The sequence below is a fragment of the Chelonoidis abingdonii genome, chromosome 4 (assembly GCF_003597395.2).
Source record: "Chelonoidis abingdonii isolate Lonesome George chromosome 4, CheloAbing_2.0, whole genome shotgun sequence".
NCBI classification, from domain to species: Eukaryota; Metazoa; Chordata; order Testudines; family Testudinidae; genus Chelonoidis; species Chelonoidis abingdonii.
Genome location: NC_133772.1, coordinates 94,792,512 through 94,805,468, shown reverse-complemented (window position 1 = coordinate 94,805,468; position 12,957 = coordinate 94,792,512). Strand labels below are relative to the sequence as shown.

Sequence of the window (12,957 nt, the reverse complement as noted above, 5' to 3'; positions counted from 1 at the left end):
CATTTATGACCTCAGCAGGTCAAATGTGGGGTACCTTTATTTTATTTTTGTTAGTGTCAAGTCTTAGCTTTACTTGAATTTAATATTAGGTAAAGTTAAAAGCTATACTTTTGGATCTAAATGCTAGCACAGACAACCTTTAGAAAACTCTAAAACACCACGGAGAGTGAGAGGTAACATTTTAATGCCCCAAAATCAGGGCACTAAAAGCTACCCTTCAAACTCACCATAACAAGAATTATGGAGGAATGTTCTTCGGTTCGGTCCAGGGCTTAGTGGATGTGAACTGCACACAATCGTCCTGATCATGCAACGGCCATTACATGTACATCCCCACAGATTATCTTTGCTTCTGACAGGTGTTACCTGTGCAGGGAGCCACTGCTGGTCAGAGTACGGGCAGACATTAGCACTGCTCTCCAGCATAAATGTGTGACTGTTTGGAGGTTGTCTGAGTGATGAGCCTTATTTTTTTCCCCTGATTTTTAGTATTTCCTAAACACTCTATTATGGAGTTTTCTCAAACTGACAGACAATAATACAATTGAAGAATATTTTAGGCATTAAAATTGCCCAACATACTAAACTGATAAATTCACGATTTAAATACAATTGATATCTAGACACTTCCGGAAATGTATCATGGTGTTTATTTTAGAGCATTATTACTTAACAATATGTAATTCCAGGTGGGATTAACAATTATATGCTACTTTTATACAGGTATCCCTGAGCACCACAGAGGCAGCTCTTGCACTAAATAGATATATTTGCTCATCTGTGCTTCCATTACTAACAAGATGTGCTCCCCTCTTTTCTGGAACGGAGCATTATGCCTCTTTGATTGATTCAACGCTTCACACAATATATAGACTATCCAAGGGACGGTCCCTTACAAAAGCACAAAGAGATACTATTGAAGAATGCTTGCTTGCTATATGCCAGTGAGTATGATACACGTTTGTAAATTGCTTTCTTTTGTACGGGGTATTGAACTGAGTATGTACATTGTAATACAGTAATTTTATTCTCTTTGTATCATATAAAATGGAAGTGTAGTTTATTGTGAAATGCAGTAAATTATCTGAAAGTAAGATAAAAATATTTTTAAGAAAGAAGATATTAAGCAGTTGGTTTTATACTACAGGATCATACTATCCACATGATTTGCCTTTGCTACAAACCACAGAGTTGTACAGAATAGCTTAACCCTTTTTATTATTATTTTGTTTTAAACCAAACCATTATTTAGCAGAAATAGCTTCATAATTCTAAGCAGATGTGATTTTTTTTTAATATTGACTACGTAGCCCTAGTTATTCCCATTTATTCCTAGAGCTTTCTAGGCTCAAATATCATGAAATCTAAGTTTGATTCAGAAGTAATATGTCTTTCTGCATGTTCCTCCATGTCCCCAAACTTTGGTCTTTGGACACAGCTAGGGCTTCCTGCCCATTTGACTGTGGATGAAGCTTCTCAGACTAACGTGAATTGTGTATATTCAGGCTTTGTCCAGTGCAATATGAAAATCTCCTTGAATCAATGAAAGTACATTTGTCAATATTAAATCCACTCACTTTTTCTCTTGTATTTTTAAGGTGATTGTATTACGTGACAGCAAACATACATCTCCCAATCTCAGAATCTGACCTTACTAGCAAAAATTAAAGTCAATGGTTCTAATATTTGGAAAATATACTGCCAGTGGAGATCTCAAGAACAGTATATTTTCAGAATCACTGCCGCTTACGGCCTCAAATGCAGTGGAAATGTCACATTTCCATATTAGGAGATGAGAGCCAGAAAACTGGGATCCCACGTAAGGAACTTTGCTAGCTCTGTACAACACACAGCCTAATCCTCACTCACCACTAGAACTAGTGGGAAAATTTGTGATATATTTCAAAATATCACTAAAAATGAGGGGAGGGGAAATTATACCATCTTTTCCATTAACAGTTTTCCTATTCTTTTAACCAGCTCTGATCTCCGTATTGGAACATGAAATATGCATAGTTTGGCATTAACACTTGGTCCATACTGTACATGGATCCACAAAGCTAAAACTCTGAGGAGGGGTGAGAATCAGCAGGCCACATTTCTTTTCCCCAGGACCATCAGTAGCAACTTACCTGTGCACTATGTATTCAACTGTAGGGACTATGAAGTTTACTCCTCATCCCTGTGATTTTAAAGGTGCATTTTCTTGAGCTAGCAGTCATTTTCCTCAGGCTGTGAATTGATTTCTGGGATTTGGTCCACTGAAATTAAAGATGAAAAAGATATGCTAGATCATTTAGTCAATCTCACTTCCAGTTCACGTTTGTTTCCAATAATTATAATACATTCCCCAGAGCAGTTTCAATCCGTATGGCTTCCACCACTTTCACTGGAATACTATTTCATATCCCTGTAGTCTCATACCTCACTCTTCTATTAATTTAGTTTAGCAGCTTTTCTACTGTAGCCAGTTGCAGCCCCTTTGAAGTACTCTGAAAAATGCAGCTCTGTCCGTTGTGCAAGATTATGCCTGGACACTACACAGTGCGTAAGAGAGGGAGGGTGGAAGTAGTGTATTTTTCCACATTATATCCTCCATGCATGGACCAGGCACAGTGAGATCCCTTGTTTTACTGACCACCTTCATTGAGTAACTTGAATTCATCTTCGAGTGCTTGCTCATATCAATTCCAATTAGGTGCACGCGCACCGCGTGCACAATTGTCAGAAGAGTTTTACCTTAGCATCGCTCGGTGGGTCGGTTGAGGCGCCGGATATATATCCCTGCTGACCAGTGTCCCCTCAGTTCCTTCTTACTAGCTGTGACAGTTGTTGGAACTGTGGAGCACGGCTTAGCTGATCTCCACTTCCCTAGCTCTTTGGTCATTTATACCTGTAGATAGTTGTTATAGTGTAGTTGTTAGTAGTTTCTAGTTGTAGTTAATAATATAGTTAATAATGTAGTTAGTGTATATAGTAATTGGAGGTAAAGGGCTTCTCCCCTTTCCTCCTTCCCGCTACAGGGCCCATGCCTAGGTTTCTGGGCTTCAAACCCTGATTGGCCTGCCTCAAGCCGATGCCTACGGGAGACCCGCATGACTCCCTTCTGAAGTGCCTGGGGGAATCCCATCAATCAGATAAGTGCCGCATTTGTAAAGCATTCAAGCCTTGGATGAAAAGGGAGTGAGACTTTTGTTTGAAGCAGCTCCTCATGGAAGCAGCACTTAGCCCGACACCCTCTGCCCCACACCGAGACCCAGCGTCATTGGTCCAAAGTGCGCCTCTGGCACTGGATCGACCTGGCACTGGCAAAGACTCCCGACACTGGTTGTCTCTGGCACCGCTACCAGCATGGCACTGCTCGCTGTCTCCGGGAGCCAGGGAAGCAGCACAAGCAACCTGCTGCTCCTGTACAGTTGCTGGCACTGCCTGTGTGCCCCTTGGAACAGCATCCCATGCTGGACCACCCTGTGAAGGCCCCAACTCTGGCACCGTCGATTCCAGTGCCGCAAGCGCCATTGAATGCAGTGCACATAAGCTCCCTGGTGCGTACCATGGTCGAGCTCAGTCTGCCTTCCTCCCTGGAGATTTTCTCCACTGCTTGCGACCTGATTGCGCTCACCGAGCCAGGACCATCACAAACTTAAGTACCGCCGGTGCAGACTGTTCCATCGATAGGGAAGCCCTCCATGATGCGTCCTCCATTGCAGAGGGAGAAGGATTGGCACCGATCTCGGTGCCAGTCCAAGTCACTGTCCTGATCCAGGTGCTGGTCACCTGCATGGCACTACTCGCAATCCCGGCACCGATCACCATCTCGGCGCTGGTCGTACTCGCAGCGCTGCTCCACCTCAAGAAGATCTCCTTCCCAATAATATTGGTTCTGGTCCAGCTTCCGGCACTGGTCTCCTCAAGTCGTTCCTGGCACTGCTCCGCTCAGATCTGCCTCCCGGCACCAATATGACCGTTGGTCCCAGTCCGGATCGCAGTACCGCTTGAGACCATTGCACTGATCTCTGTCCCCATGGCGCGGGCCAACAAGGCATGACAATCATAGAATATCAGAGTTGGAAGGGACCTCAGGAGATCATCTAGTCCAACCCCCTGCTCAAAGCAGGACAAATCCCCAATTGTTTTTTTTAACCCCGTTCCCTAAATAACCCCCTCAAGGACTGAACTCACAACCCTGCGTTTAGCGGGCAAGTGCTCAAACCACTGAGCTATCCCTCCCCCCAAATCCACTAGGCAATGGCATGATGATGGGCAGGATCCTGCTCAGGGACCCCCACAATGGTCCTTTTGGACCCTTTGGGCCTACCATCAGGTCCAAGGTGTCCCATCAGGAGCTTCTTGTTCTGCCCACTCAGAACCTCGGGTCCTGGAAGCCAGTGTCAGTCGCCCTCCCAGGGGGTTCGGAGGTGATGGCCCTACCATCAGCTCAGGCCCATGCCCCTAGCATGTAGGACCTAGTGCAGCCAGACCCCTGCCCCTAGTAGGACTTGCCCCAGGACCCTTTAGTCCTGGGTGTATCCTCCTCGTCCTCCCCTGACGAGGAGGTGATGGGCACGTCCTCCTCTGGCCCACCACCTATAGACCTCCATGCACACCAAGTTTTGCTTCGTAGAGTGGCACAGAACATGAACCTCGAGGTAATGGAGGTCGAGGATCCAGTGGTGGACATTTTATCTGCTGATGCCCCCACACGTATACCCTTGCCCTTTATTCGGACAATCCAGGCTAATGCCAATACAATCTGGCAGTCTCCGGTGTCTATTCCTCCCTCTGTCATGGGGGTGGAGAGGAAGTACTTGGTCCCCTCCAAAGACTGAGTACTTGTACATTCACCCCCAACCGTGCTCCCTTGTTGTACAGTTCGTTAATGAGAGGGAAAGACATGGTCAACAAGCTCCTGCTCCTAAATCCAAGGACACTAGATGCCTGGATTTATTTGGGCGCAAGATCTATTTGACTGGCGGCCTACAACTTAGGGTGGCTAACCAGGAGGCCCTCTTGAGTCATTATAATTATAATACCTGGCACTCGATGGGGAAGTTCAAAGAGCTGGTTCGTCAGGAATCCAGGGAGGAGTTTGGGGCCTTGCTAGAGGAGGGCAAGAAAGTAGCCAGGCTTCGATAGATGCGGCAGACTCAGCAGCAAGGACTCTAGCCTCAGGTGTAGCTATACACCATAACTTGTGGCTGCAGGTGTCTGTACCTCAACAACTGGCTCATTTGGGGTCAGTCTGAGCCCCAGGTGCAATCCCATGTTCAGTTCACCATGCGCTTGTTCAGGCAGCTGGGTTTGCTGCTCAATGTCGAAAAATCCACTTTGCAGCCAACCCAGAGAACAGACTTCATCGGAGCAGTCCTGAATTCAAATCTTGCCCAGGTGTGCCTACCGCATGCCCACTTCCAGTCCATGGTGAGTATTATCCGTGGCCTCTGAAGCTTCCCGACCTCAACTGCACGCACATGCCTCGGTCTACTGGGACACATGGTGTCTTGCACCTTCGTGACCAGACATGCCAGATTACGCCTCCGTCCACTTCAGGCCTGGCTCTCATCAGTCTACCATCCAGGCTGAGACAATCAAGACACGGTGCTCACAGTACTGATGGAAGTCTTAACCTCCTTGACTTGGTGGCTGAACCCCAACTTTGTGTGCAGGGCAATGCCATTCCATGCCCCACAGCCCTCCCTAGTCCTAACTGCGGCTGCATCATCTCTGGGTTGAGGCACTCTCATCTTGCGGACCTTCACACACAGGGCCTTTGGTCCACACAAGAGATAACCCTGCACATCAACGTACGGGAACTGAGAGCAGTGCGCCTGGCGTGCCTGATGTTCCACCAACACCTTCAGGGCCATTGTGTCACAGTCTTCACAGACAACACAACAGCCATGTTTTACGTCAACAAGCAAGAGGGAGCATGATCGTCCCCCCTCTGTCACAAAGCCACTTGCCTGTGGGAATTTTGCATAGCCCACTTGATTGACCTGGCGTCGTTTCTCCCAGGAGTCCAAAACACCTTGGCAGATTGCCTCAGAAGGTCCTTCCTGGCTCACGAGTGGTCGATTCGCCCGGACGTTATCCATTCTGTTTTTTGCAAGTGGGGGTTTCCCCACATAGACCTTTTCGCCTCTCACAAGAATCGGAAGTGTCAGGTGTTCTGCTCTCCAGGGGCGCTCCCCGGGCTCCCTATCGAACGCCTTCCTGATGCCGTGGAAAGACCATCTGCTCTACGCTTTTCCTCCATTCCCATTGGTCCACTAGGTCCTTCTCAATCTGCAAAGAGACAAGGCCCGCTTAATCTTGATCGCCCCGGCATGGCCCAGGCAACATTGGTACACCACTCTCCTCGAACTGTCGGTGACCACACCAATTCCATTCCCGTTGTGGCCCGACTTGATCACTCAGGAGCATGACCAACAGTGTCATCTGGACCTGCAATCCCTCCATCTCACAGCATGGATGCTGCATGACTAACTCAATCTGAGCTGCGTTGCTCCCTCTCAGTGCAGCATGTACTCTTGGGTAGCAGAAAGCCTTCTGCTAGGTCCACGTATCTAGCTAAATGGAAGTGTTTCTCCTGCTAGTGTGCCCTGAGCAATACTGCCCCTCTGGAGGTGCCAGTACCTACTATCCTAGATTATCTCCTGTCCTTGAAACAGCAAGGCCTAGCAGTTTCATCCATCAGATTACACCTAGCAGCAATTTCGCCCTTTCACCTGGGCAAAAATGGGCACTTGTTTTTCTCCAATCCCATGGTCAACAGTTTCCTCAAGGGATTGGAACGTCTGTACCCGCAAATTCGGCATCCGACCCCTACGTGGGACCTCAACCTGGTCCTATCTAGGCTCATGGGTGCTCCGTTCAAGCCAATGGCCACTTGCTCGCTTCTGTACCTTTCCTGGAAAACAGCTTTTCTCGTCGCTATCACTTTGGCAAGATGCATGTTGGAAGTTCAAGCCCTTGTGTCGGACCCACTGTATATGGTGTTTCATAAGGACAAGGTTCAGCTGCGACCACACTCTGCCTTCCTTTCTAAGGTGGTGTCTGCCTTCCATCTCAACCAAGACATCTTCCTTCCAGTCTTCTACCTGAAGCCGCACGCTTCTTGATGAGAGCAACAGCTGCATTCCCTAGACGTTCGCAGGGTCCTTGCCTTTTACATCGAACGAACAAAGCCCTTTAGGAGGACGACCCAGCTTTTTGTAGTGGTGGCAGACCAGATGAAGGGCCTCACGGTCTCCACACAGTGCATCTCATCCTGGATTACATCATGCATCTGTGCGTGCTATAACTTGGCTGGTGTCCCAACTACACACCTTACTGCCCACTCTACTAGGGCTCAAGCTTCGTCCTCCGGATTCCCGACTTATGTGCCCATACAGGAGATCTGTAGGGCAGCAACTTGGTCATCAGTACATATCTTCGCTTCCCACTATGCAATAGTGCACCAGTCCAGGGGTGATGCTGCATTTGGTTCAGCGGTCCTTCACTCTGCAACATCTCACTCAAACCCCACCTCTTAGGTAAGGCTTGGGAGTCACCTGATTGGAATCGATATGAGCAAGCACCTGAAGAAGAAAAGATGGTTACTCACCTTTGTAACTGTTGTTCTTCGAGATGTGTTGCTCATATCCATTCCAAACCCATCCTCCTTCCCCGCTGTCGGAGTAGCCAGCAAGAAGGAACTGAGGGGGCACTGGGTCGGCAGGGGCATATATCCGGCGCCATGAAGGCACCACTCCAGGGGGCGCCTCAGCTGACTCACCAAGTGTTGCTAGGGTTAAAATCTTGAGACAATCATGCACGCGGTGCGCTCACATCTAATTGGAATGGATGAGCAACACATCTCGAAGAACAACAGTTACAAAGGTGAGTAACCATCTTTTCCAATTGGTATTGTAATTTCATTGAAATATATGTATATTATTAAAAGATTAATTTCTTTTAAAATTACAGCCATTTACGTCCTTCTATGCTACAGCAGCTATTACGACGACTAGTTTTTGATGTACCCTTACTTAATGAATACTGTAAAATGCCACTCAAGGTAAGTATTGCTCTAATTATTACATGTGCATTCAACAGAAAATATACTCCAGAATAACCTGTCATCACCGTGGTTTTGGGGTTTTTTGGGCAGGGTGGTAACAACATTAAAAGCCTCTAGCCTCTGTGAAATTATTTGTATCGTGATAACATTTTATTAAATATAACAAACAAGTACATTGTCAAGTGTTTCCCTTGTGAGAACAATATAGTATATGTTGGTTGTGTGACTTTGCTCAATAAACAGTCACCTTTTCCATTGCTTACGTAAGTGTAATATTGAAAGTAGTAGTTTAAATCTAGGCATTACTTCCCCCTACATAATTTTTAATAAGTCTGCATAGAATACATACACCAACAATGTGTTTGGTTAAAGTGTGTGCATGTGATATAGAGAACAGGACTCACAATATAGTGCTGTAGAAAAAATTATTTGACTTTAAGGAGCATTTTTGAGCTACCTACAGTTGCAGGCCTTAATAACCTCCTTTCTCTCCCTACCACTAGAGAATGGAATGAAACAATCACAAAATTAGTAAGTAGGACTGGTTACAAATTTTCCAGTAGAGCATTTTCTCTTAGAAAATGCCAATTAAATGAAATTGGCATGCACCAAGGGAACATGTCAATTTTGTCAAATCTTCTGTTGGAAACCAGGGAGCCTAGAAGCAAGGCTGTGGAGTTTCCAAGCAGCTCAGGGAGCGTCATCAGTTTGTTTAGAAAAATTAAAATGAAACATTGTTTTGATTTTTTTCATAAATGAAATTTCAGAATTCCCACTCTGTAGAAACCTTTGAAATTTTTAAGGTTTTGTTCAGACATGTAATTTTTTTTTTTTTTTAATTTCAGAATTTCCCATGCAATGGAACTTTCTGGGTTTTGACCAGCCCTTCTAATAAGTGCTTGAGATCATGTTCTGATATAGCCCTTCCCATAGAGGGCAGTACTAATCATGCGTGCTAGCCTACCAGACAATGTATTACATACTTTCAGTGCAATTGCTATTCCATGGACTCTTCCAACGCTGATCAGAAATGCCTAGTAATGGAAAATCATAATTGTGGACAGTTTTGCAATGTTTTCTGATGTCTACTTTCAATTAAATTGAGACCACCAATGTGTTTTGCTTGCAGTTGTTGAACTTATCTAAATAACCGGAAGGAAGACCCATGTGTATTTAGATGAAAAGAGACCCCTGTGCCAAAATCCACTCTCATACAATTCCTTTATTTTCCCTCTGAAATTTTAATTAATTAACACCTTTTATATTTTATTATCTGAGCTATGCACTGTAACAAATCAAGGAACTATTTGTCACCGTGCTGCTCACCATAGATATTCAGAACTGTACAGCAACTGCCAGAATAGATCTCGGCAGGGCCGGCTACAGGCCACAGCGCGTCAAGCGCGTGCTTGGGGCGGCATGCCGCAAGGGGCGCCCTGCCGGTTGCTGGGAGGGCGGCAGGCGGCTCCGGTGGAGCTCCCGCAGGCACGCCTGCGGAAGGTCCACCAGAGCCACGGGACTGGCGAGCGGCAGAGCGCCCCCTGCAGAGTGCCGCCGTGCTTGGGGCAGCGAAATTGCTAGAGCCGGCCCTGGATCTCGGATACTCCTGCTTCAAAAGAACAGGCCCCAACTGCTTTAGCAAAAAAGATGAATTGCCATTAGATTCTAGCAGTAAAATGCCTGTACCACACACTTAAGGAGTTCTCATTCTTTCTAGCAGATGGCAATGGTTCAACTCCTCACTAACCAATTTGTTTTAGTATTCATAAGAAATATTGACAGATTTTACATAATTGTATTTTCTTTTGATCTATATAGCTTCTAACAAATCATTATGAACAATGCTGGAAATATTACTGTCTACCGTCTGGATTGGGGAGTTATGGAATTGCAGTAGAAGAAGAGTTACATTTAACTGAGAAACTTTTCTGGGGAATTCTTGATTCCCTCTCTCATAAGGTAATGATGATCAATCATATTAAAGATTGTAATAGCCATGATAGCATAATTATAATGGTGGTGCAAACTATGAAAAGTGCTTGTTTTAACTCTGCTTTCACTTAATACAGTAGATATTGACAATGAATGCTTCTAATCAAATTAATATGTGACTGAATGCTTGATCACCCACCTCTAAAATGAATGCTTAATCACCAAGGGTTCTATTCAGAAAAACATAGGCCTAGAGGCATTTTAGTTCAGTGTACCAATATCCCTGTATTTAAGTAAATTTCTCTCCATCACAAACTCTTCCTCCTATTATTATTATTATTTATTTTTATTATTTATTAACATTTACATATATTATATTGAGATTTTACAATAAAGCTACCTCTGGAAGCTGCATACATGGTGTTGTCATTTATATAGTATAGAAAGGCATATTATTGTGAAGGGGGGACAGAGTCCATTGCATATTTGAGGGCTCAGAAGTTTACATATCAGGATGCAGAAGTCATAATGGGTATATGATTTAACAGGAGGTAACAGAATCTGCATAACTGACATAAACAACTAAACGCATGGTAAACTTGTATTGTTATTCCTATGTTTCCGGACAAAAAAATATTTCTGTAGTTTTGCTGGACCCTGCATGACTCAGCTACCAAAAAGCCCCAATCTAGAAGGCAAACGTTTTTCTGCACTGCATTTTCAAAGCATAGGCTCAAGACTTTGGCATTCAACCTCTTCCATCTACGATTAGGGTTGAATAAGAAATGGTATCTCCCTGATATGAAGAGGACCACTCACAATGAGGGCATAATATTAAGGCTGTGTTGGACTCATAGTAATCCAGGTTTGCTCTTGACCACAAAGTTTGACAAAGTAATCAGGCTACCTGTACTCTGCAGATGAGTTCATGAAGTACAGTCTTGTTCTGTGGTAGTGTTGTGATATCCTGATGTGTCTCAGTGTGCCAGTGAAGACATCTAAAAGTTGGTAACCCAGAGGATTGTAGGATTAAAATGTCTGCCAATTATTCACTCAGGTCTCCTTTATGCTGTGTAAATGAGTGTGCTCAGATAACAATAGACTCAGTATATTAGGCTCCAAGGCATTGTTTACACTATTGATTTTAGAGATATTTCCCACCATTGCACTACCACCAGTGCAGCTCCACCAATGGTAGCAAGGGCAGGAAAGCCTAATGTAGACAGCTGCCAGCATCTTCATCATTATGTCATCTTAACCTTGTTCCAAATAAGTCTAGATGAAATGGTGATACAAACATTGGTGCCCAATCTATGATAGTGCCCCCCCACCACCAGTAGTGTCATTAGTAGTAGTGCAAATATGGGAAATTTCTCTAAAATTGCCAGGTTACAGTGTCTTCCTCCATTCTTCTCTGTAAACAGAAATCTGTGGGTTTTAAATGTTGATGGTTTCCAACTACTTTGATGATGTTATTTACTGTGACCTAGCTCCCATCTATTTTTCAGTATACGACACAGAGTTAGGCAAGTCTTTCAGGCAGAGCAAGCATGGGAAAATCTCTTTTTAGCACCTCAACTCCTCGGTTTCCCAAGGTGCCATCTACAATACAACCATGTCATATTGACAGTCAGAATTCTCCATGAACCTCAGAGGAGCTTTTCTTCAACTTTTCCTTTTTTGGCATCCAAGTGTCAACAGGGGTAATCATTCAAGTTTATAGAATTGTATAGCACCACTATTTTTCATTACTGACACTATGAAAGCCCTTCCACTACAAAAGGTTTACCTATAAGTTCCTAAATTTTCCTAAATGTAAGTTTTACCTAAATTCCATCCTCATTTGGTGCCTATGCCCTAATGGGAGGAAAGTGACCAATTTATAAGTAGGGGCCATGCCCAGGCTGTCCTAACAAAAGATTACTATTAACAATACCTAGCCCTTACATAGTGCTTTTCATCAGTAGATCTCAAAGCACTTTACAAATGAGGTCAGTATGATAATCACCCTTGTATGACTGATGAAACTGAGGCACAGAGATGTAAAGTGATTTGCTCAGGGTCACCTAGCAGGCCAGAATAGAACCTGGGTCCTAATCCAGCGCTCTATGTACTAGGCCACACTGCCTTAGAATAGGTAGCTAAAAGACACTACATGTGTATCATATCAGGTTACTGAGTGTAGGTTTCTTATATGGGAATTGTGAAGTGCTAGTTCTCTCTAATTTGGATTAGAAGAGAGAATATACTAATTCAGCTCCAGCTGGTACAAGTTTGGAAATGTATGAAGTGCCTTTACTATGGTAAAAGTCAATTTCTTTTGACCTATGTGATTTAAGCAGAACAGTATTTAGGGAGAGTGAAGGAGAAGAGATGACAACATACTATGCATTTCCTATAGGTTTTGAAAGTTCTATGAATGTTAAAGCTATTTTTTGTGGATAGTCAAGTTTTACCTGAACAGGCTGACACATTCTGAAAATATATGACGTTGTATGTTTGTAGGTCTTTCAGGTCCATGGACAATTTAAGGCTTGTGCATGTGAAAGGATTGTGTAACATTCAACATTTAGTTTGAAGAGAGCCTTAAACAATGCATCCGTTTCTACATAGGAGTGTACACCTTTATGCTGGCATGAGTTTCTGCTATGTGCTTGACTAAAATATTCTTCATTATTTGACTGCATCTTCTAGTTCTGCTCCATATGGCTGTCTTGCTTTCACTAACATTTAGCATGTTTTTCTATTGAACTTTCCAACCAGTTCCTATCTCTCCTGCAGAAGTATGATCCAGAGCTCTTCCGAATGGCCTTGCCTTGTCTAAGTGCTATAGCTGGGGCTTTGCCTCCAGATTATTTAGACACCAGAATTAGAGTAACTTTGAAAAAGCAGGCTTCAGTGGATCCAGAGGGAAACTTTGATCCCAAACCTATCAACACAGTCAAGTGAGTCATGGTAACCAT

At 44.1% G+C, this 12,957-nt stretch overlaps 1 protein-coding gene across 1 annotated transcript in view; it reads left to right on the top strand.

The window, feature by feature from the left end:
- The window catches only part of RYR3 (ryanodine receptor 3), a 663,207-nt gene that overhangs the window by 440,488 nt on the left and 209,762 nt on the right, over window positions 1-12,957 (top strand). The window contains 4 exon segments of the mRNA XM_075065483.1: window positions 724-944; window positions 7,969-8,059; window positions 9,881-10,021; window positions 12,776-12,939. Coding sequence (XP_074921584.1) covers window positions 724-944; window positions 7,969-8,059; window positions 9,881-10,021; window positions 12,776-12,939 — 617 coding nt within the window.